This window comes from Acinonyx jubatus, chromosome D3 (assembly GCF_027475565.1).
Source record: "Acinonyx jubatus isolate Ajub_Pintada_27869175 chromosome D3, VMU_Ajub_asm_v1.0, whole genome shotgun sequence".
NCBI lineage: Eukaryota > Metazoa > Chordata > Mammalia > Carnivora > Felidae > Acinonyx > Acinonyx jubatus.
Genome location: NC_069392.1, coordinates 17936980 through 17958451, shown reverse-complemented (window position 1 = coordinate 17958451; position 21472 = coordinate 17936980). Strand labels below are relative to the sequence as shown.

Sequence of the window (21472 nt, the reverse complement as noted above, 5' to 3'; positions counted from 1 at the left end):
ACACGAGCTGAAGTTAAGAGTCGGATGCTCAATCGATGGAGCCACCCAGGTACCCCTAGGGAGTAAATATTTTGGACTTTGGGGGACAGATGGAGGATACGTCGTCTCTGTCACAACTATTCAATTCTGTTGTCGCAGCCTGGAAGCAGGCAAGGATGATATGTAAATGAATGGGCGTGGCTGTGTTCCAATAAACCTTTATTTGTAAAATCAGGCAGTGGGCCACATGTGGCCCACAGGCTATCACTTCCAACTCCTACTCTAGAGTGCGCCATCCAGGAGAAATGTAACACAGCCACGTGTGCAATTTTAATTTCAAATTTTCCAGTAGCCACTTTAAAAAAAAGGCAGCAGGTGAAAATGTTTAATAATAGACTTCGTTTCATCCCCAATACCTAACGTAATGTCATTTCCATAGGTAATCAGCAGAAAAAGTATTGATATATTTGAAATTCTTTCTCCACACAAAGTCTTTGGAATCCAGGGTGCACTTTACACTTAGAGCACAGCTCAACTCAGACAAGCTGTTTCCAGTGCTCGTTAGCCAGATGTCACCAGTGGCTGCCATATTGGATAGCACAGTTCTAGAGTTTAGACAGTGGGAGGTTTTTTTAACTGAATAGGGAATATAAGAAGTGTGCTGTAAGAGTTAACATAGCAGGCCTAACTGCTATCCTTCGAAAGGCCCTTGGCCAGCATCAGGAACCTTGGATCTGGGAGGGCTCCCACTATTCCCTGATAAGAATGGTTCATGGCACCCAAGCTATACGATGATTTTATGTTGAACATATGCTTTCTTTCTGGGAGTTCGGAATTTAGTTACATGCTACGACCAACCCCCAATAAAACCCCCAGGCACGGAGTCTCTGAGCCTCATTTCAAACATGTCATAAGTCATTGCTGGAGGAATTAAAAGTGCCTATAGGAAGGGCGCCCGGGCGGCTCAGTCAGTTGAGCATCCAACTTCAGCTCAGGTCATGATCTCACAGTTTGTGGGTTCGTGGGTTCGAGTCCCGCGTCGGGCTCTGTGCTGACAGCTCGGAGCCTGGAGCCTGCTTCGGATCCCGCGTCTCCCTCTCTCTCTGCTCCTCCCCCGCTCACGCTCTGTCTCTGTCTCACAAAAATAAACAAACACTAAAAAAAAAAAAAGTGCCTACAGGACCCACTGGAAGCTTTCCCTTGGCTTCCCCCACACACTTCACCCCCACACGCTGTGTCCCTTTGCTGATCGTACTTTGCGTCCTTTCGCTGTAACAATGCACAGCCATGAGCACGCCTATCTGCTGAGCCCCGCGGTTCTTCCCAGTGAATCACTGAACCCGGGGCTGGTCTGGGGGACACCCACACATTTTAGCAGGACCAAAACTCTCCACATCTCAAGAGACCAAGTAACAATGTAATATTCAAGGTGCGCCTCTTGAGTCAGGGAGAAGAGGCGGGATTGTGTTCAATAAACCCGCCGGACAAAGTGAAAGAATGCTCAAAGAGCTGTGGAAAATTCTCAGACAGAAAAAAACGGGATTTAGCGCACCGAAAAGCAAAGGTGGGGTGCTGCTTTCCGCCTGACAGAGGACACCCCCCCCAAATAGGACAGGTGTCTGGATAATGTGAGTACCAAGTGCTTACTGCCAGTGCTTACTCATTTATCTTCCAATAACCCCGTGAGGTAGGTATTATTGCCCCCGCTACAGCAGGAGAACGTAAATGTCCAGCAAAGGAAAGCAACGGGCCACAGGTCACACAGCTCGGGACTCTGCACAGATTGGTCCCCCTGACTGGAACCTCTGTGCTTCTTCCCACCAATTCTGACTTGCTCCTTAGCTGCCTGCTTCCACATCACTTTCTCATCCGAGTCTGAGCCGAACCTCCCGGTGAGGTTAGACTCTGCTGTCCGATTCTCAGCATGCCTGTTGTATTTAGTGTGTGTGTGTGTGTGTGTATCTCCCCAGCCAGAGAGAAGCTCCGTTAGGGCAGAGACCGGGGCTGTTCCCCTGCTGTTTCCCCAGAGGCTGGCACACGGTGGGTCTCAACATAAGTGAAAAGTGGAAAGGGGCGGGGGGGGGGGGGGAAGAAAGGCACTTAAGAGCGCTACGTGGCCTCACTGCCGGAAACAGGGAGACCTGAGAAGGATTCTTTGAGCTGAAACCCGGGAGGAGGTAAAGGCTGCAGGCCCAGGAGAGTCTGGGGCCATCGCATACGCAAAAGCCCCAAACGGTCTCCATGGAGACCCAGTCAACGTTCTAGCACCAGGATGGGTGACCCGTGGGGTCTAAAAGGTGGCAGAAGAGGGAGTGGGGACCACAGGGGACCAAGACTCCAAGATCGGAGAGTTTTGCTGCTGGTCACTGCCTTGTCTGCCCCATCGGGACGGGGAGGTCGCCTTAAATTGTCACCTAGGCTCCTTCCTGCTCTATGGCTCAAGCAGACAAGTCTTCCAAAGGTATGTAACGCAGGGAATCAGAGAGTCTGCAGGAGGCGCCTTGGCTCTTGGTGGTTAGCATTTCAACGTGCCCTGCCTGGAGGAGGCCAGACCGGCACCTGAGAAAACGGGGGTTACCAGCAAGCGCCCTGGTCAGAGACCTCGTGAGACCCTGGTTGTGCCACTCCCCAGCCGGGGGACCTCGGGCCAGACGCTCCACCTCTCTGAGCCTCAACGCCCTTCTCTGTGAGATGGGCAGGTAACAGTACCTACCCTGTGGAGAGAAAGATAAGGTCCCGTTCTCGAGGCGCGTGGCCCGGGCTCAGGCGCACAGCAGGCGGGCGGTGGATGTCAGGACCGGCATGTTCGCTACGGGTGCTGTTACTGGGTCCTCCCTCCTACTTACCTCCAGGGACGCCATGCAAACGACCTTGTTAGCGTGGTAGAAGAAAGTGGGCAGGACGTCGAATATGGTCGTCTCTGACAGTATTAATTTCTACAGGATGGGAAGGGGGAAGAAAAGGCAAATGTTACCAAGTTTTCACCAAGATGAGTGGAGGGGTGGGAGCAGGGAGGGGAAGCCGGCGGTGGTTTCTGTCCGTGCTCCAGGCCCGTGGATCTGCAAGTGGGAGCAGTTCTGGGAGGATTACACCTAGGGCTCCCCGTTCCAGATGCGGAGGGGGTACCTGGAGGCCCACAAATGATCCAAAGTTGGGGGCTCGGGGAACCCAAAAGATGAAGCCGTAACTCAGCCGTGTGAGTGTTCCTGGTTTCCTAGTAAGCTCCATCACATCTGAGTGTCTAAAACTGCACCCCGGGGGGACGCCTGGATGGCTCCGTCAGTTAAGAATCTCCCTCTTGATTTTGGCTCAGGTCATGATCTCGCGGCTCGTGAGTTCGAGCCCCGCGTCGGGCTCTGTGCTGATAGCATGGACCCTGCTTGGGATTCTCTCTCCCTCTCTCTCTCTGCCCCTCCCCACCTCCCCCTCTCTCTCAAAAGTAAATAAACATTTATGAATGAATAAATAAATAAATAAATAAATAAATAAATAAAATTCGATAAAATCAAATAAAATACAATTGCACCTCGGGGGGTGGGTGGGGGGAGCCTTGCTGCCTGATACTCTCTGTCCATCCTGCAGGACTGAACCTCTCTCGGGCTCCCCGAGGTCCCGTCGGGCAGCCCTGGCCACATTGGACGGAACCACTGGTACCTGCAACCGTGCTCTGAAGGCAGGTGCCCGCACACGGAGGGCACGGGGAGCCCACCTCCCCGAGGCCTGACTTGGGCCACAGTGTGAGCTCTGTGGCAGGTGGATGGGAGGGAGCGGCCTCACCTTGAGGTTTTCCGGGCAGAACTGGTGGCCATACATGTCGATGGCGGACAGGAAAATGGACTCCACCTGGTTGTGCCTCAGCTCGTAGGACGGGAGGTGGGAGGCGATCAGGATCTGCAGGGGGAGGGGACAGAGGGCTGGGGTAAGCCAAGGGCCAGGCCCTGGGATCAGGACGTGGGATGGCGGCAGAGGGGCCGTGCGGGGTGAGGGATGTGCGTGGCGGGAAGGACGCTCCCCAGGACCCTACCTGTCTCGCTCTGAGGGCCACTTTGCAATGCTCGCTTTTGCTCAGCTGAGTGAGCTCGTTGAGGATGGAGGTCAGCTCTTCCGACAGGGAAGGGTCTGGGCCACAGAGCTCATCCTTTGAGGGACACAAAAACAGAAATCCAAACGGCTTTTCTCCACCGGAAGGAAACACGCCCAGCCCTCACCCACAGCTGGGGCGTGCGGCCGTCCCAACAACCCAGACAGCTGCTCAGCTCTCTGCACATCCCCGGCAGAGCCTGATGATCATACCCTTGACCACTGTCCACCATGTGCCCCCCATTCACCCCTGACATGCCCTCCACACCTGCTAACATGAAAAATACAACCAAGTCTCTACCTACAGCACCATTAATAGGCGGCCATTATCAGGCATTTAATGTGTCCCAGGCGAGCAACTAGACCCTTTACGTTCATTTCCCCAGATTCTCCCAACCCTCTGAGGAGTTACATTACGATGCCCATTTTACAGATGGGGAAAGTGAGGCTCAGGGCCAATCTGAAGCCAGGTCTCTTCTGTCCCCGAGGCTTCACTTTCCTCTCTACACTGCTGCCTGACTTAAGGGGTTCACAGGTGCAGACAAGAGGGACGAGGGGAAATGGAGCCCGGTACAAACAAAAAGTAAGGTTCACATGGGATGCTCTAGCGACGGTGTGGTAAGCCGCCCTCTGCGAGTCCCCACGGGGAGCATTCAGGGTGTGGGGGGGTCAAGGGCAGCTTCCAGCAGGAAGGAGGATCTGAGTTGCAGGAGAAGTAGAGGGGTGATCATTCCACGTGCATCCCTCCTCCTGCTTCTGAATGAGGGACCTGCTTGCTAGAGACCAGGGCTGCATGCACCTGCTCTGGACATCTCCTCCTTATGCCCGGAACACAAGAAGGGCTTAGGAATGGCTCAGAACGGATGTTCCCTAAACACCCTCAGAAGGCAAATCACTGACTGCGGGGACTCTCAACGCCCCAGCAACTCGCCCCCACCCCTGCCGCAGCCCAGGCTGCTTTCCAAGAAGTCACCAGATGGTGGGGCCATGGGTCCCTTCTTCTACTCCTGCCTCTGCATCTCCCTAATTAGAATGAGCCTGCTCTATTTCTACGATCAGAACGATCAGCACGTTTCTAACGCATTAACATTTCACACTTGGACACAAACACACGTGCTGAAGAAACTGCACAGGAGATTATTCTTAACCTTCTCTCCCTCCCCCGTAAGTGATCTGTTTTAGCAACCAAGTCCCCGTGGTTGGTTGAGCGTCAGACTTTGGCTCAGGTCATGATCTCGCGGTTCGTGAGATCGAGCCCCGTGTTGGGCTCCCTGCTGTCAGCGCGGAGTCTGCTTCGGATCCTGTTTCCCTCTTTCTGCCCCTCCCCTGTTGGTGTGCTCTTTCTCTCTCTCTCTCAAAATATAAACTTAAAAAAAAAAAGAAAGACATGAAGGCCCCTTAAAGACTCAGAAAATTTCATTTCAAAGTAATCATGCAGTTAACAAGTCCTTTCAGAAAGTGTCCTAGGCACCATCAAATGCAAAGAACTCACCACTTTCAATAAATATTTTTAGGTGGTTTCTCTAGGGAGTATAAAATACCTCCCTCCATTCTTTACAGTTTCTACAGTGCAGTGCTAAAATATTAACTCTAAATCACGTAGAAACTTTGCAAACATTTTCAATAAATAGAACCAAGAGAGCCAAAAGAATAATGGATCTCACACATCCCCCCCACCAAGCTGGTACATCTACAGCCGCCGTCACTGAGAAGCCCCCGAGAGCAAGTGTCCTAGCTCTCTGCTCCGGGGGCCACCCCGCCAAGACTGTCCTCTGATGTCCATAATTTTTAGCTCTTTCTTTTTTTTTTTTTCCCAACGTTTACTTATTTTTGAGACAGAGAGAGACAGAGCATGAATGGGGGAGGGGCAGAGAGAGAGGGAGACACAGAATCAGAAACAGGCTCCAGGCTCTGAGCCATCATCAGCCCAGAGCCCGACGCGGGGCTCGAACTCACGGACCGCGAGATCGTGACCTGGCTGAAGTCGGACGCTTAACCGACTGCGCCACCCAGGCGCCCCTTGCTCTTTCATGCCCAGAAGAGAGTCAGTATGTGCACAGAGAGTAGCAAACAGCGGAATAATGCAGAGCTTTCACCCCTGGCTTCCGAATGGCGAGGAGATGGTAACACGTGACAGGCAGACCTTCGGGCCTAAGTTCCCAATCCTGTACTTATGGGCCGCACACTGGGAAGCTCTCCCTCCAAACATAATTTGGAAGAATTGCCAAAACTACACAAGAAATGAGGATCGGTATATGGAAAACCCCGATAATGATGATCCAGTTCCCCCGGCTGCTCAACTTTGAGCACACCGTATGGCCACACCTGCTTTTTCTCTAGCATGCATACACGTGTGTGCACACACACGCTTTCGTTTGTGAAAGTCAGTTACAGACCCCATGATCCCTCCCGGTAAGAATACACCTCCTTGTGGGGCGCCTGGGTGGCTCAGTCAGGTGGGCATCGGACTACAGCTCAGGTCACGATCTCACAGTTCATGAGTGTGAGCCCTGCATCAGGCTCTCCTGATAATGCAGACCCTGCTTGGGATTCTCTCTCTCCTTCTCTCTCTGCCCTCCTCCCTGCAAAATAAATAAACGTTAAAAAAAAAAAAACGTACCTCCTTGAGAAAAAAGATCTCCTAGCTAACGAAAGAACCATTGAAACATCCAAGAAATTAAACATTAAACTGATATTATATAATACGCAGCCCACGAGAAGTTTCGCACTGGGGAAAGCTTTCAGAAAGTACTGATGCTTGGGCCACATCCCCAGAAAGCCGGATTTAACTGACCAGGGGTGAGGCCAGGGTGTCTGTATTTTTTAAAAGTCCCCCTACACCTACCCCAGGAGGTTCTCATGTGCAGCTAGGATTAAGAGATCCTCATGCCGCACTAGGAGATTTCAAAATGATTCTTTACAAAAATATCAGTATTTCTGAAACCATCTCGCTAGGGTGTTAACTATCCTATAAGCCCAGGCCCAAATTTGGCCCACCGCCCATTTTTGCAAATAAAGTGGGTTTTTAAAAATTTGTTTTAACGGTTATTTATTTTTGAGAGAGAGAGAAACAGAGAGAGAGAGAGAGAGAGAGAGAGAGAGACAGCGTGAGCAGGGGAGGGGCAAATAGAGAGAGGGAGACACAGAATCCGAAGCAGGCTCCAGGCTCTGAGCTGTCAGCACAGAACCCGATGTGGAGCTCGACCCCACAAACGGTGAGATCATGACCTGAGCCGAAGTCAGACGCTTAATGGACTGCGCTACCCAGGTGCCCCACAAATAAAGTTTATACATTCACTTATATACTGACCATGGCTTCTTTCACGCTACAACAGCAGAACTGAACTGTTGCAACACGGGCTGCATGGTTCTTAAGACCAAAACATTTACTGTCTTTACAAAAAAGAAAAAAAAAATCTGTCGGCGCCTTCTTGCTAAAACCAAGTCCAGATCTCCTAGTATCTGCTGACCCTGCATTTTCCAAGTGAGTCGGGTCAGAGACCATATCAAGGGAAGAGACCGCAAACTATAAAGGATGCTAATTACCATCTGGTAGGAAGAGAAATAAGAACGAAGAAATTCCGTGCTTCTCCAAGAAGGCAAACCCAAAGTCCTACCAGACTCAGAATCCAATAGCCCCTAATAACTCATGACTTCGGGGGGCGGGGGGCAGGCTCTGGGTTCCAATCCCAGCTCTGCATTTAGCAGCTGTGTGCCCTTGGCAAAGTGACTTCACCTCCTTGTGCTCTGCCAGAGCGGGAGTGAGCACAGCACGCACCTTCCGGGCTTGCTCAAGTCAGCGAGCCGGTTTTTGAAAAGCACGTGAGGAGTGCCCGGCACATAGGAGGCGCTCTGTGAGTGTCAGTCGCGATTGCACCCAGGGGTGGCTGCATCCCACCCGCGCCGCGTGGTTTATAAACAAAGTCTTATTGGGACACAGCCGTGTCCATTTGCAGGCCTTGACGTTGCACAAGGTCAGGACAGAGGCTGCACGGCCAGCAAAAGCTAAAATATTTCTACCCCGGCCCTTTCCAGAATGTCTGTGGACCCCGAGCTACTCCCACTGTGGGTACAGGGTGCCCCGTCCTGCTTACGATCAACATGATCACCAGCTGGTTCTTCTTGGCCACCTGCGCGTGGGAAAAGATGCAGTCCAGCACCTGGGACATGTTTGGCTTCAGCTGCTCCCTGAGGTTGATCACACACTTGTCGTAGTGAGCTAGAGGGAGACAACAGGGGTGAGGCTCAGGGCCCTCCCACCCTGTGGGCTTGTCACCAGCGCTGGCGGCGACACTTGCCTTGTTGGAAATGGTGTTCCACGCGTAAATATCTTCTCAGGAGATCCAACACCACTGCCTTCATGTAGCCGCGGGTCCCGCTGCGGTACCTGGGGAGGCAGGGGAGGCTGCTTGAGCCGTCAGCCCTACTTCCTAGAGTGCCTGGGTCTACAGCCGGGGCTTTTAGGACTTCCAAAAGGGGAAAACGGTAATAAAGTATCTGGAGGCTGCACTCCCCAGTCCTCAAGCCGGGGAGGGACGTGGGAGTCGGCTCATTCGCACTGACTCTGCAGGCCAAAGACAGCAGTGACTTGCCCAAGTTCTGACCCCAAGCCAGAGTCCAAGCCTGAGCCTTTGGATGGCACCTGCCCATCCCCAGAGAGAAGGGACAGGGTCAGCCTTGCATGCACAGTTGACAACCAAAATGACTGACCACCAAAGGCATAAAGGCAGCTTGAAAAATAAGTAAATGAAACTTGAGAGACATTGATCGATAGATCCTTATGTAAATTTCACTTCCCTTTTATTATTTTTTAAAATGTCTGTTTATTTTTGAGAGAAAGAGAGCAGGAAAGGGGGAGAGAGAGGAGAGAGAGAGAATCCCAAGCAGACTCTGCACAGAGCCCAACACAGGGCTCAAACCTATAAACCATGAGATCATGACCTGAGCCAAGATCAAGGGTTAGACACTTGAAACAAATGAGACATCCAGGCACCCCTCACTTCTCTTTTAAAAACCAAATTTTAACCTGGATGTTCCCTAAAACATTTTCTCTTCTAAATCATTTCTGCACATAGGGAACAGAATTCCTTAAGAGATGCAACACTGAGTTTTAAGGGCGTTGAGACCTGTTTAACCCCAGGGTCACTTAAATGACAACAAAAGAAAGAACCCAAAACATGCACTTATTCAAATGTGATTTTTTTTTTGGATGTTTATTTTTGAGAGAGAGAGAGAGTGCCAGCGGGGAGGGGCAGAGAGAGAGAGAGAGAGAGAGGTGGAGACACAGAATCCAAAGCAGGCTCAGGCTCCAAGCTGTCAGCACAAAGCCCGACACGGGGCTTGAACTCAAGACCCATGAGATCATGACCTGAACTGAACCGACTGAGCCACCCAGGGGCCCCATTTTCCTTTCTTTTCTTTTTCTTTCTTTCTTTCTTTCTTTCTTTCTTTCTTTCTTTCTTTCTTTCTTTCTTTCTCTTCCTTCCTTTTTTTTTAATCAAATGTAATTAAAAAATATATATATATATACGTATATATATATATATATATATATATATATATATACATATATATATATAACAGAGCTTTGAGGGGTGCCTGGCTGACTCAGCTGGTACAGCATATGACTCTGGATCTCGGGGTTGTGAGCCCCATGTTGGGTGTAGAGATTACCTAAATAAATAAATTAAATTAAAAAAAAAAAAAAGAGCTTTGCTATTTATTTTTATAAAACACAGAAAAACCTGCTAGGGAATTTAGCTAACTTAACATTTGTTCATTTTCTTCTAGGTGTTTCTCTGAAGCGAAAGGGTGGGTTTAAAGTTAGTGGTCAAAGTGTTCTGGGGGAGGGTCTCCCCTCCTAGTGCTTGGCTGTGAAACTCTCTTCTTGTGGGGGATCCAAAGATACCCTTTGTCGGGTCGATCCTCTATGAGCAGTCCGAGTCCCCATGAGCCGAAGAGCTCCCTGAAGAGAGGGGCAGCCTCCCAGGGTCCTACCTCTCTGTGCCTCCAGTGGTTTCCAGCAGGTGGTAAATGGGCACAGACTTAATCTCCTCCGGTTTAAAAATGTTTGGATTCTGTCCTTACATGCAAAGCTTTCCTGCGACACAGTTTTCACACAACATGGCCACTCTTCCTGTCATTAGAATAGTTCTTGCTGCTCAATAGCTCCTCAAAATACAAATTCTTGGGGCACCTGTGTGGCTCAGTCAGTTAAGCATCTGACTTCAGCTCACGTCATGTTCTCACGGTTTGTGAGTTCGAGCCCCGTATCGGGCTCTGTGCTGACAGCTCGGAGCCTGGAGCCTGCTTCGGATTCTGTGTCTCCCTCTCTCTCTGCCCCTCCCCTGCTCGTGCGTGCTCTCTCTCTCTCTCTCTCTCTCAAAAATAAATAAACACTCAAAACAAAACATAGCCGAAAAAATCTTCATCATCTCTCCTCTGCAATGATTTCAAAACGACAACAATAATCCGTATAGCCCTTTATAAAGCCAACAAAACCACTGTATTCCCACTGTCTGTATACAGTCAAAGCTATCCTAAGTATGCACCATGTGTCATCAGCCCTTTACAAAACTTAATCCACTTGTAACTCAGGATGACTTACTGTGCGTGAAGGGTCTTAAGTCCTATTTTACAACTTGGTGAACTGAGATCACAGGAGAAAAGGGTCTTGCTTGGAGTTTCTAGGGTTAGGAATAGGTAACCCCATGGGCTGGGTCTTAGCTTCAGAGAGCCCCAGAGTGCCACGTTCATGTGGTGACAACCACACCCCATGGGGGGCCCGGGACTCACCTCTGGACTAGCTGCACGATGCTCTGGGTGTTCATGAAGAACACCTCCCGGTCAGCCTTCCGCTGCAGGGTGGCCGCGTGGCAGTCCAGGATAGTGGCTATCTAGAAGGGCAGACAGGATAGGTCTGACCACTCATCACCATACGATCCAGTCACCTCCAGAAGTCACCAGAAGGACCCACCGTGGGATTCCATGGAGGACCCATTCAAGGCTCATTCAAAAATCGAAAATTTCTTGGGTCACCTGCGTGGCTCAGTCAGTTGAGCGTCCGACTTCAGCTCAGGTCATGATCTCACGGTTCGTGGGTTCGAGCCCCATGTCGGGCTCTGTGCTGACAGCTCGGAGCCTGGAGCCTGCTTTGGATTCGGTGTCTCCCTCTCTCTCTCTGTCCCTCCCCTGCTCACCCTCCCTCCCTCCCTCCCTCCCTCCCTCTCTGTCTCAAAAGTGAATAAACATTAAAAAACATTTTTAAAAATCAAAAATTTCAGCTCCAAAGCTCTCTCTGGCCACCAGCTGTTTGTCCCTCTCAACACATGGCTGGAGGAATTCAAGAGCTTAGAAATGACAACAATCCCGTAAAGACACGTGTATTATTCTTCTCCACAAATATGAGTGGTCTGGGAAAAGGGAAGGGAATTTTCAACCCCAGGGAAAATGAAGGTGCTGGGGGGGGGGGGTCTTGTTTTTATAACTAGATTTATGGGTATTAGCATACTGCTTTTGGCAACAAAAATTGTTTTTAATGAAAAAATCTACACTAACCACAAATTCCTAAAAGGTCCAAATGCATACTTTTCTCAACTGGGGTTCTTTAGAGTTGTGTTTTGGTTATCTTTCAGTCGAGATATCATTCACATACCACGGTATGTCTCCCATTCATTTTCTTTTTATTTTTTTAACATTTATTTATTTTTGAGAGACAGAGCACGAGCAGGGGAGGGGCAGAGAGAGAGAGGGAGACACAGAATCCAAAGCAGGCTCCAGGCTCTGAGCTGTCAGCACAGAGCTCGGCGTGGGGCTCAAACTCACGAACCACAAGATCGTGACCTGAGCCGAAGTCGGACGCTTAACCGAATGAGCCACCGGGCGCCTCTCTCCCCCGCCTTGAAAGTATGCACCTAATTCAGCATTTCTCAGTCCATTCAAAGTTGTGCAACCATCTGCCACTATCTAATTTGAGAGCATTTTCATCATCCCAGAAAGCAACCCGATAAGCATTTAAAAATGTCTGGATCCCCCTCCCCCAGCCCCTGGCAACCCCTAATCCACTTTCTGTCTCCAGGGATTTGCCTTTTCTATGGAATCATGCAACAGGTGATCTTTGGTGTCTTTCACTCAGCCTGTTCCAGTATAAAATCCATATTAGATCCCTTTTGGTGGGATCTATTCCAACCTCTGGAGTGGCTGACCCCTACCCCAAATCACGAACATGTGGGTGGGGGAACAGTGACGGTATGAATCCCTTCTAACGAGACACGGGCAGGTTCTTCCAAAAGCAAATTGCCTTTAAAATGCTTGATAAAAGCAAAAAAAAAAAAAAAAAAAAAATCAGGCCAACATAGTATTATTAGAGATATTTTATACGACCCTGGAAGGCTTTCCATTACGTACAAATATCATATACACATCTAGTCCCAAGATGATCACCTTACAGACACCAGAGGAAAGTCAAAGCTACCGTCTTGCAAGAAAAACCCACAACTGCCTCTCTTTCAGCCAGGTCGGGTGTGGAAAATGCTCTCTGAATTTGTAGCAACCGCTCACTCCTATTCTGAATCTGAGTTCTATAGAGTGAGGCCCCCTGTGTTCATCTAAACAGTTGTTGCTTTGGAGACAATGGTGGGGTCCTGCAGAGAAGGGCTCAAAAGGAAACTCTCAGCCCCCAACACCATGCGTGCTCGATCAGAGACCACGGTGACCGGGAGTTGAGTTGGTGACCGAGTGGCACCCGGGGGTCCCCTGGTGGGGCCGGGTGGGGGGCACGTACCTGCTGGCTGGGGAACTGGCACAGCACCGAGGTGATGTTGCTGGCATACTGAGCCATCACCCTGCGGACCGACTTCTCCACGGGGGCGGGGATGCGGCCCGACACGCTGGTCATGATCTCCTGCAGCTCCAGCAGCGGCAGGGACGGGTGCCGCAGGGTCGTCATGAGTTTCTGCACCCACTCCTTCAGCTGAAGCGGGGACCACGGCGTCGGCGTGAGGCCCTGCGGGTCCTTGGGCAACACCACCCTCCACGAGGCACCCGACATGCACCACCCAGGTCCTGTACTCGAGGAGCCCAAGAGCTAGACGCAGCAGCCTCTAGAACAGTCCCGAGCGGAACGGCCCCCTGACCACAAGGGGAATACTCAGTTTCCCTGCACTCCCCTCTCCATGCAGCCGCCAGCCTGGCGTGAGGATATTACACCAGGCCACACGAAGAGCTCACATCCGAGGACGCTTGCTCAGTGCCAGGCACCGCGCTAAAACTTTTATTTGTACCTTCCTACCCGATCCTCAGAAATAACCCTACAAAGTAGGGATAATCATTATTCCCATTTTATAGTTGAGAAACCTGAAACAGAGAGGCTGACTGAGTTATCCAAAGTCACCCAGCTAGTGAGAAGCAAACTGGGGCCATCAAGCTCCCGAGATGCTTAACAGCGACACGAGGCTGCTTCCAGGGGTCCCAGCAGCCGAAATGTTGACAGTCTCTGAGTGAGAAGGATAAGAGTGCTGCCACCACAGGGGTTGGGCGGTTTAAAACTGAAAGAACGCACACGCTGGCAAGTGCAAAGGCTAAAGAAGTGTGGCCGTCATGGCGATCACGATTAGACAACACAGCACGGGAGTTAAGAGCACAGACCCTGAAGACCCGATCTTTTTCACCGATGAAACGGGACAAGTTTCTTAGCCTCTCTGCGTCCCAGTTTCCTTACCTGTAAGGTGGAAATAATATCATACTGGCCATAAATACCACCGCACAGTCACCACCACTAAGAGATAGAAGGTGACGCACGATGTTATTACCAGTGATGATGAATTTAGCATCGTGGGTCTTGCGCAGAAGCCTGCAAGTGTGAAAACTCATTTCTCTACAGAGTAAGTAGGCCAACGGGCCCCTGGAACGATGAACAACGAACAGAGCGTGTCTCTGACCAAAGCGCCTTCCTTGCTCTCTAAGAAGGGGACCCACGTGGACTCCTTTCCTCACGCACAGCTTGAACACTCTCCGGGATGCAACGAACTGAACCACAAAAAAGCAATACAGCTTTCGCAACAGTATGGAAGCAAAGAGAAACGTACACCCGTGTTTACAATCGAAGTGAGGAAGTTCCTGAGAAGAGGTCCTTTGTAAAAACGGAGGACTAGCCGTTTTTCCATTCCCTGCTTCAGTAAAGACCTCGGATCTGATGGTTTAAACCCTCGTGGCTCTTCACAGACCTGCACACGCGTGCAGACTACATACCTATCCTTCGCAGATGACCTACCTTTGTGCTAAAAATAGGCTCTGGCAGGCAGTAGCCATTCATGACGTTGGTCAGGTTTTCCAGGACGTTGTGGAAAACCTGGTGTAGTTTCTCTCCGATGATGGGCAGAGTTTGCTGGGAAGGGAGCTCTCCTGTGAATGGCTCGGCCTGATGAGACACAGCAAGAACCAGAGGTCAAGGACACCTGCCTCCTGAGGGAGACAAGATAAAAACGAGGGGTGAGGCAGATCTACCAATACGCAATATAATTAGGATGAAGCCTGAGGGGAAAAACAACGAAAAAACCCAGAAGACATCGTACTGGAAAGTCACAATTGCTACATTCACACCCGGATGCCGGCTTCCCAGATCTCCCCCATCGCAAATGCCGTGTTGTCAGGTGCCCCCGGTGATTCTGGAGGAGATTAGGTTCTTTTGTTTCACTTTGTTTTCTAATCACGACTATCTATTTTCCCTATTTATTTTCAGTCTTTATCCAATCCCAGACATAAACACCTAGCCGATGAAAACTGAACGAAACTCTCATGCCAATGTCCCAGCTGTTTGTAAATCACAAACATTTAGCCTTGGAGAACCAAAAAACAAAAAGCTCCCCCCAAGGGTTCACCCTGACCTCACACGCCCATTCATTTAGTCATTCAGTCTACAAATGTCCACTGAATGCCTACTTCGTGCAGCCCTGGGGCCCAGGAGGTTTGGGACGCGCTGTTCTGCTGGCCTGGAACCCTCAGCTTCCTGCCCCTTCCGCTGCCCCACCCCTGTGGGCTCCTCTTGTCTTTTGAGATTAACCAGAGGGTTTCTTCTGCATAGTCTGGGGCTGGTTCTCCAGCTGGGCCCCCACAGCGGGGGCCAAGGGCAGTCCCTCTTCCTGCACTTACGGAGCTGAGCGACACTAATATAAGACGGTAAGAGGAAAACCGGGTGCAAGGTATATAGAAACTCTCTGTACTATCTTGCCAAAATTTTCTGTGATTATAAAACTAAAAACATCTATTAAACATTTTTAAAAGGTGGTCCAGAAAGGCCTCACTGCGGGGGGCGGGGGGTGGGGGTTCAGGGATGACGCTTGAATAAATGTCTACAAGAGGTAAGAGGGTAAGCACTGAAAACATCTGGGGGAAGGTTCTTCTGGGCAAAGGGGGCAGGTTCTAAGTGGAAGATCCTGGCGTGTTCGATTAAATGAGGGGGAGAAGAAAAGTGGGTGAAGCCAGAGAAGACAGTGGGGGGGGAGAAAAAGCCAGTGGGGCACAACTCAGTTGGGGTCTTGTAGGAAGAACCTGAGTTTGACCCCGAGCCAGATGCGGAGCTGATGGGAGGGCTAGGAGCAGAGGCAGGCAGGCTTCTGTGCCCGTCATGCCGCTGCCGGGGGCCCACAGGGGCGGGACAAGAGTCAGGAGTCTTAAGCCAGCTCGGCTCCCTCACCGGGCAGCGCCAGCCAGGGCGGCTGTGCCGGGGTGCAACATACCGGGCGCACTTTGGAAGGGTCATCGAGCTCCAGCTTGGCCACCACACAGCCTGCTTCCAGCACGGCCCCCGCGCGCTTGATGTACTTCACCCGGCCACTTTCCTGCACGTTCAGGGTCATGATCATCTTCATCACCTGTTTTGCAGAAGGAAGAGACGAGATGAGCCCGCCAGGACTGGCTGTGTGTGCGTGTGTGACAGCTAGAGTCCCCCAGAACCGGTTTTCTGGAGCAGGTCCTTGGTCATTTAAATAGAACGACTCCCTGAGCAGAGTTCATGTGTAAAGGATGGAGGGAACTGGTGTTTGCCAGAAGCCTGCTGTGTGCTAGGCTCGGTGCTGTTCATGAATTATCTCCGTCTGCAAAGGCAGCTGGGAAGGCAGGTGTTTATTGTACCCATTTTGCAGGCATGGAAACTGCTTTTTTTTTTAATTTCTTTTTTTTTTTTTTTTAAGTTTATCTATTTACTTTTGAGAGAGAGAGAGAGAGAGAGAGAGAGAGAGAGGGAATCCCAAGCAGGCTCCACACTGCCAGCGCAAAACCCGATGCGGGGCTCAAACCCACCAACTGTGAGATCATGACCTGAGCCAAAATCAAGAGTTGGACGCTTAATCGACTGAGCCACCCGGGTGCCCCAGAAACTGATCTTTATTTGTGATGTAAAGCCTCTCTCTTAGAAATACAGTTAAATCATTTTTATGTGGGGGGGGATTAACAGACATATTCCGAAAACATGACCAGCTCCTTTCTTTTTTTTTTTTTTTAACGTTTTATTTATTTTTGAGACAGAGAGACAGAGCATGAACGGGGGAGGGGCAGAGAGAGAGGGAGACACAAAATCCGAAACAGGCCCCAGGCTCTGAGCCGTCAGCCCAGAGCCCGACGCGGGGCTCGAACTCACGGACCGCGAGAACGTGACCCGAGCTGAAGTCGGACGCTTAACCGACTGAGCCACCCAGGCGCCCCTAGTGACCGGCTCCTTCCTTAAGGGCAGTGAGAAAACCCTCTGGGGAACACTCGGTGGCAAGAAGAAAGGGCTCCCAGCACAGTCACCAGCCCCTTTGACTGGCCTGACGGTCTGCCAACACAGACACGACGAGTTTTGCCACCGTGGCGTGGGCTGCAGGCCGCCGGCACAGTGACCCTTTAGGTCAGCAGCTCACAGCCTGGGCGCCCGAGGCAGACCTGGGCTGGAGCCCAGCACCCCACCCATCGCTCCGTGACCTCTACCAGGTGCCTTGCCCTCTCTGAGCCTCACTCTCCTCAACCATAAAATGGAAGACAGCCATGCCTCCCAGGCCTCTTGAGTAACCAGGATTATTCAAGAAGAGGAGCCTGGCACATGGCGGGAGGTCAGCAAGGACCACCTCCTACAGCTGCCGCATTTTCACTGCCATCATCGTATTATTTACCGTGGCAGCGTGGCATGGAGGCCAGGTGTGAACCCTAGCTAGCTCCGTGTGACCCTGAGTGAGTTCCTCGGCCTGCCTGGGCCCGTTTCTTCATGTGTCATGTGGGAATCCTCTCTGTGCCCATCTCCTACGACTGTTGCCAGAAAGATTACACAAGGTAATTAAAGACACGTAAAATGCCCACAGTAGCACCTGCCACAGGCAAGCACTTTACAAGTGTTGGCTTACGGCTTGTTAAGTCATCACCGTCATTATTATTAATCAGTTCTTGGGGCACCTGGGTGGCATAGTCAGTTAGACGTCTGACTCTGGACTTCAGCTCAGGTCATGAGCTCACAGTTCGTGAGTTTGAGCCCCACATCAGGCTCGGTGCTGGCAGCGTGGAACCTGCTTGGGATTCTCTCTCTCCCTTTCTTCTCTGTCCCTCTCTCACTTGTTCTCCTATCCTCTCAAAATAAGTAAAAATAAGCTTAAAAAAAAAAAAATCAGTTCTCACGCGTTCCTGCAGAGTGTACATTTTGGAGGTTTGCCCTTTGAACACTGCAGAGAATTTGGGCCGAACCCCACATACGGGCTCTCTGAGGAGGTCAGCAGGTGGCAGCCCAGGGGAGAGGTGTAGACTGGATGATGGCGGATGGTCCTCCCTTGGGGAGTGGGGGGAGGGGAGACCCGGCTGCAGCCTCACCCCAGGGGCGGGCTCTGTGCTCACCTCCATCTCCGCGTAGCTGCTCCCAGCCTCGACGTGGCCCCCGTCCTCCACCGTGTACTGTATTAGCTTCCCGGCCGAAGGGGACCTCAGGACCGTGGGATCGTTCTCCTTCTCAAACACACAGGTCTTGTTGCCAATGGTAACACGGTAACTGGGAGGGAGAACGGGCGGGCAGGCGGGTAGATGGGGAGGACCATCCACCCCGCATGCCCAAGTCAGGCTTTGGACGGTATCTCCCCCTCCCTAGAGGCAGCCATGAGCATGACCCTGCACGTGGTCTGTTGGATTCCAACTTTCCCAAATGCTAGCCTTTGACGGTTACGGCAGAGACAACTGGGAATGAAGCGGGTGAGCAAAAGGCGTGACCCTTTTCTGGCTGAAAACAAGTCCCTTTTACTGATAGAATTCTAACAGGCACAGAGAACGCAATCAATATTATTCAATACATAGTTACCAATGGTAAGTCTTCGCCTTATAACCGAACTGGGGAGAGGATGCCCCCAGGGGGAGCCTATAATAACCTTGAACATTCCTGGCAGACAGAACATGGCTGAAAAAGAGGTAATAAAATAGTGCTCTGGCTGGGGCGAATCCAGTCTGCCTTCTTCCAAAACTTCGAAGGTTGGGAAGGGAGACAACTCTCTAAGCGGAGCTTTCGCAGGCACTGGGCCTGACTCCCCTCGGCGGGAGCAGGAGAGGGGGTCTGTACTGCCTGCTCGTCAGGGCTGGTCCGCATTTCACTGTATGAGCTCAGTGTGGTCAGCTGCATCGGAATAGGAGGGTCTTTGGGTCTATCTCGCGATGCCCCCCCTGCTACGTGCTTCCTGGGTCTCCTTGCTGTATTTCACCCACTCACGTGCACAGAGACCTTTCCTGCCACTTCTGCTTGTTTAATGTGTCACATCCGCCAACAGGCTCCATGGGTCGTGACCATGGTCTCATCCCAGCACCTAGCTCCGTGCCTCGTACGAGGAGCCGTTGCCCTAACTGGACGGCTGCTTCTCCTCCAAGCCTGCGCTCAGCCTGGGGTGGGCACCGCAGCTCAGACAAGGGGCAGCTGACACACCGTCGCACGCCTCGCAGGCCACGGAGCTGGGAGTCGCATCCCATCCGGCTCTGAACCCCACTATGTCACTAGAAACGGGCGTCCTGGGAGCCTCCCCCCAAATGTCTGCCAGTTGGTGGATTTCCAGCCAAGAGATTAACCTCTCCACGGGCCCCAGAATTTACTGGAAACAGTACTTTATCGAAGACTCTTGGGCTGCACACAGCTGGCTTTGTATTTTCAACCCGCGGCTCTGTGTACCCCGCCATGTACCTGTCAACCTCTTCTTTCATGTAGGTGGTATAGCTGTTGCCATTGTAGGATAGCAGTAACCCGCCGTCATTCAGCCGGTGGGCGTCGATCTCGATGTGACAGCCGTTCATGATGAGGACGAACATGGTCAGAGATTGCCGGGCCACCTGTAGGGACAGGCTCAGTGTCCCTGCCCGAATTCAGGAGGCCCGCTTGTCCCTGGGTGCCAGGGCGCCACGAGCAAGGGCTAGCGTCCACGGTGGGAGTGCCATGGTGGACGTTTACAATCTCTCCAGTCTCGGCCCTCATTCGCCCCCAGGGAGCCGCTGCTGGAGCTGCAGAGGGCCTGTGTCAGTGTGCCACACTTGTCCCCTGGGTGGCCTGATGGCCACTGGCTACAGGCGGAGTTCCAGCCTGGCCACATCCCCACCAATCGCTTGCCCTTCTGATTCCTGTCTTCAAGCATCAGCCCCCAAGCAGGGCCACCCTGAGTAGCAAAGAGATGCGGTGGGGGTCTCGCCGGGAGCGAGGCAGTCCTGGAGACTCCAGCAGTGACCAGGACTCTGTCCTCCTCAGACCCGGCTCTGCCCGGGGGCACACCGGACATTTGGGATACTCGAGAAAGGCACAGGTGGCCAGGCCCTGACCTCAGCTCTGTACTTCAACCGGACATACTAGCCCTCGGTTCGACGTGAGTGCTCTCTCTCAGAGCACGAAACACCCTAAAGAGCCCTTGACCCGTAAAATATTCATGTGGACACAAAAGGTATTAAGAAGTATAGGAATGTCTATTGCAACACTATTCATGGCAACAGGAAGACTGAGAAACTAGCCATCTAACGACCTTGCAATGGAATACTCTAGACCAGCACTGTCCAACATGGCCGCCCCTGGCTAGGCTGGCTATTTACATGTAAATTAATTTCACTTAAAAAAAAAGGAAAATTTAGTTCCTCGGCACTCAGTAGATACAGGTGGCCCCATACTGGACAGCACAGATACAGAACATTTGCCTTCCTACGGAAAGTTCTACTGGACAGCATTAGAGACAACAACCTGATGTAAGAAACCTTGTTACCAACAGGGGAAAACATTATGCCGTAATAATATCAAAGCAGTAAAACAGTATTTGCCCCATGATCTCAATGTGCAAAATCGATGCCTAAGGGGAAAAAAATTTTAAAGAGATTTGCTAAGACGTTAATAGGGATCGCCTCCCGGAGTCAGCACCTGAAGGGCTTGCTCTTTTGATGTTTTGTGCTTGTTTGAAATTTTTCACTTTTATGCAATAAGCATGTGCCATATTTAAAAATCACACTGGGGGAACCAGGGCCCCCAGAATAGCCAAGCAGCATGGAGGGGGAAAAAGTGGTTTTATAAGCACGCCCGCACGGATAACACGCTCGTTTGGCTGAACTAAACCTGAAAAACCCCAAAGTTGGAAGCGTAAAGTGCTGAGTGATCTTAAAGATAAGATAACAGAAAATAAATATTCTGCCTCAAAAGCTGACTCAAGTTCGGTTATCTTTTCCCTCCCTAAAGGCTGCCTTAGCTTCTTGGGGACACTTTGGCCCTCCAGGTCACCCCGACTCAGAACGAGGGCCTGACCCTGTGACCGCACATCTCAGAGACTCCCTGATAGTCTCTGCTGAGTTGACCTCGGGTGCCCCAGCAAGGGTAACCGGATACTTCCGAAGGGACAGCCACCCCGAGTAACCTTCAGGAAAGCCCTGAAGGTGGGCCAGGGAGAGATTAGAAAGCCACACATTGACCTTCAGTGCAGAGCTGGCCTCACCAGCCCTGTGGAAAGGGACCCACACACTATGCCAGCTCAGCACAGGTCCTGCTCATGCTCTGTACTGGACTGGATATCATCCCCCCAAATTCATGTCCTTCCTGGCACCTCAGAATGTGAACCTTATTTGGAAATAGTGTCTTTGCAGGTGTAATTACTTGAAAGAGGTCCTACCGGAGGAGGGTGGGCCCTAAATGCGATCTGACTGGTGATTTTCTGAGAAGAGACCCAGTGCAGAAGGAAGACGCTGTGAACACATACCCACATGCAAGGCGGTCATATGAAGCCAGGGGCATAGACCAGGGTGACAGTCTGTAGACCAGGGAATACCAAGGACCACCCACAACCATCAGAAGCTAGGAAAGCATGAAGCAGATTCTTTCCTGGAGACTTCAGAGAAACAGGGCCCAGTGGACACCTGGATTTTAGACTCTGGCCTCCGGAGTGCGAGACATAACCTTTCTGTT

At 51.3% G+C, this 21472-nt stretch overlaps 1 protein-coding gene across 11 annotated transcripts in view; it reads right to left on the bottom strand.

Annotated features, from left to right (window-relative positions):
• The window catches only part of ACACB (acetyl-CoA carboxylase beta), a 122081-nt gene that overhangs the window by 36664 nt on the left and 63945 nt on the right, over window positions 1-21472 (bottom strand). For 10 of the 11 annotated variants that reach the window (XR_008291748.1, XR_008291747.1, XM_053206199.1 and 7 more), the window contains 11 exons: window positions 19232-19377; window positions 17914-18064; window positions 15795-15929; window positions 14330-14476; window positions 12842-13030; window positions 10855-10955; window positions 8358-8446; window positions 8154-8278; window positions 4004-4117; window positions 3757-3870; window positions 2826-2915 (listed from right to left, as the gene is read on the bottom strand). Coding sequence is in view for 9 of the 11 variants with exons in the window: in XM_053206199.1 (XP_053062174.1) it covers window positions 2826-2915; window positions 3757-3870; window positions 4004-4117; window positions 8154-8278; window positions 8358-8446; window positions 10855-10955; window positions 12842-13030; window positions 14330-14476; window positions 15795-15929; window positions 17914-18064; window positions 19232-19377 (1401 nt within the window). In the remaining 2 variants the exon portion in view is untranslated. Of the gene's footprint in view, window positions 1-2825; window positions 2916-3756; window positions 3871-4003; window positions 4118-8153; window positions 8279-8357; window positions 8447-10854; window positions 10956-12841; window positions 13031-13717; window positions 14477-15794; window positions 15930-17913; window positions 18065-19231; window positions 19378-21472 lie in introns of those variants that run through there. The other variant, XM_053206202.1, reaches the window with a different exon arrangement.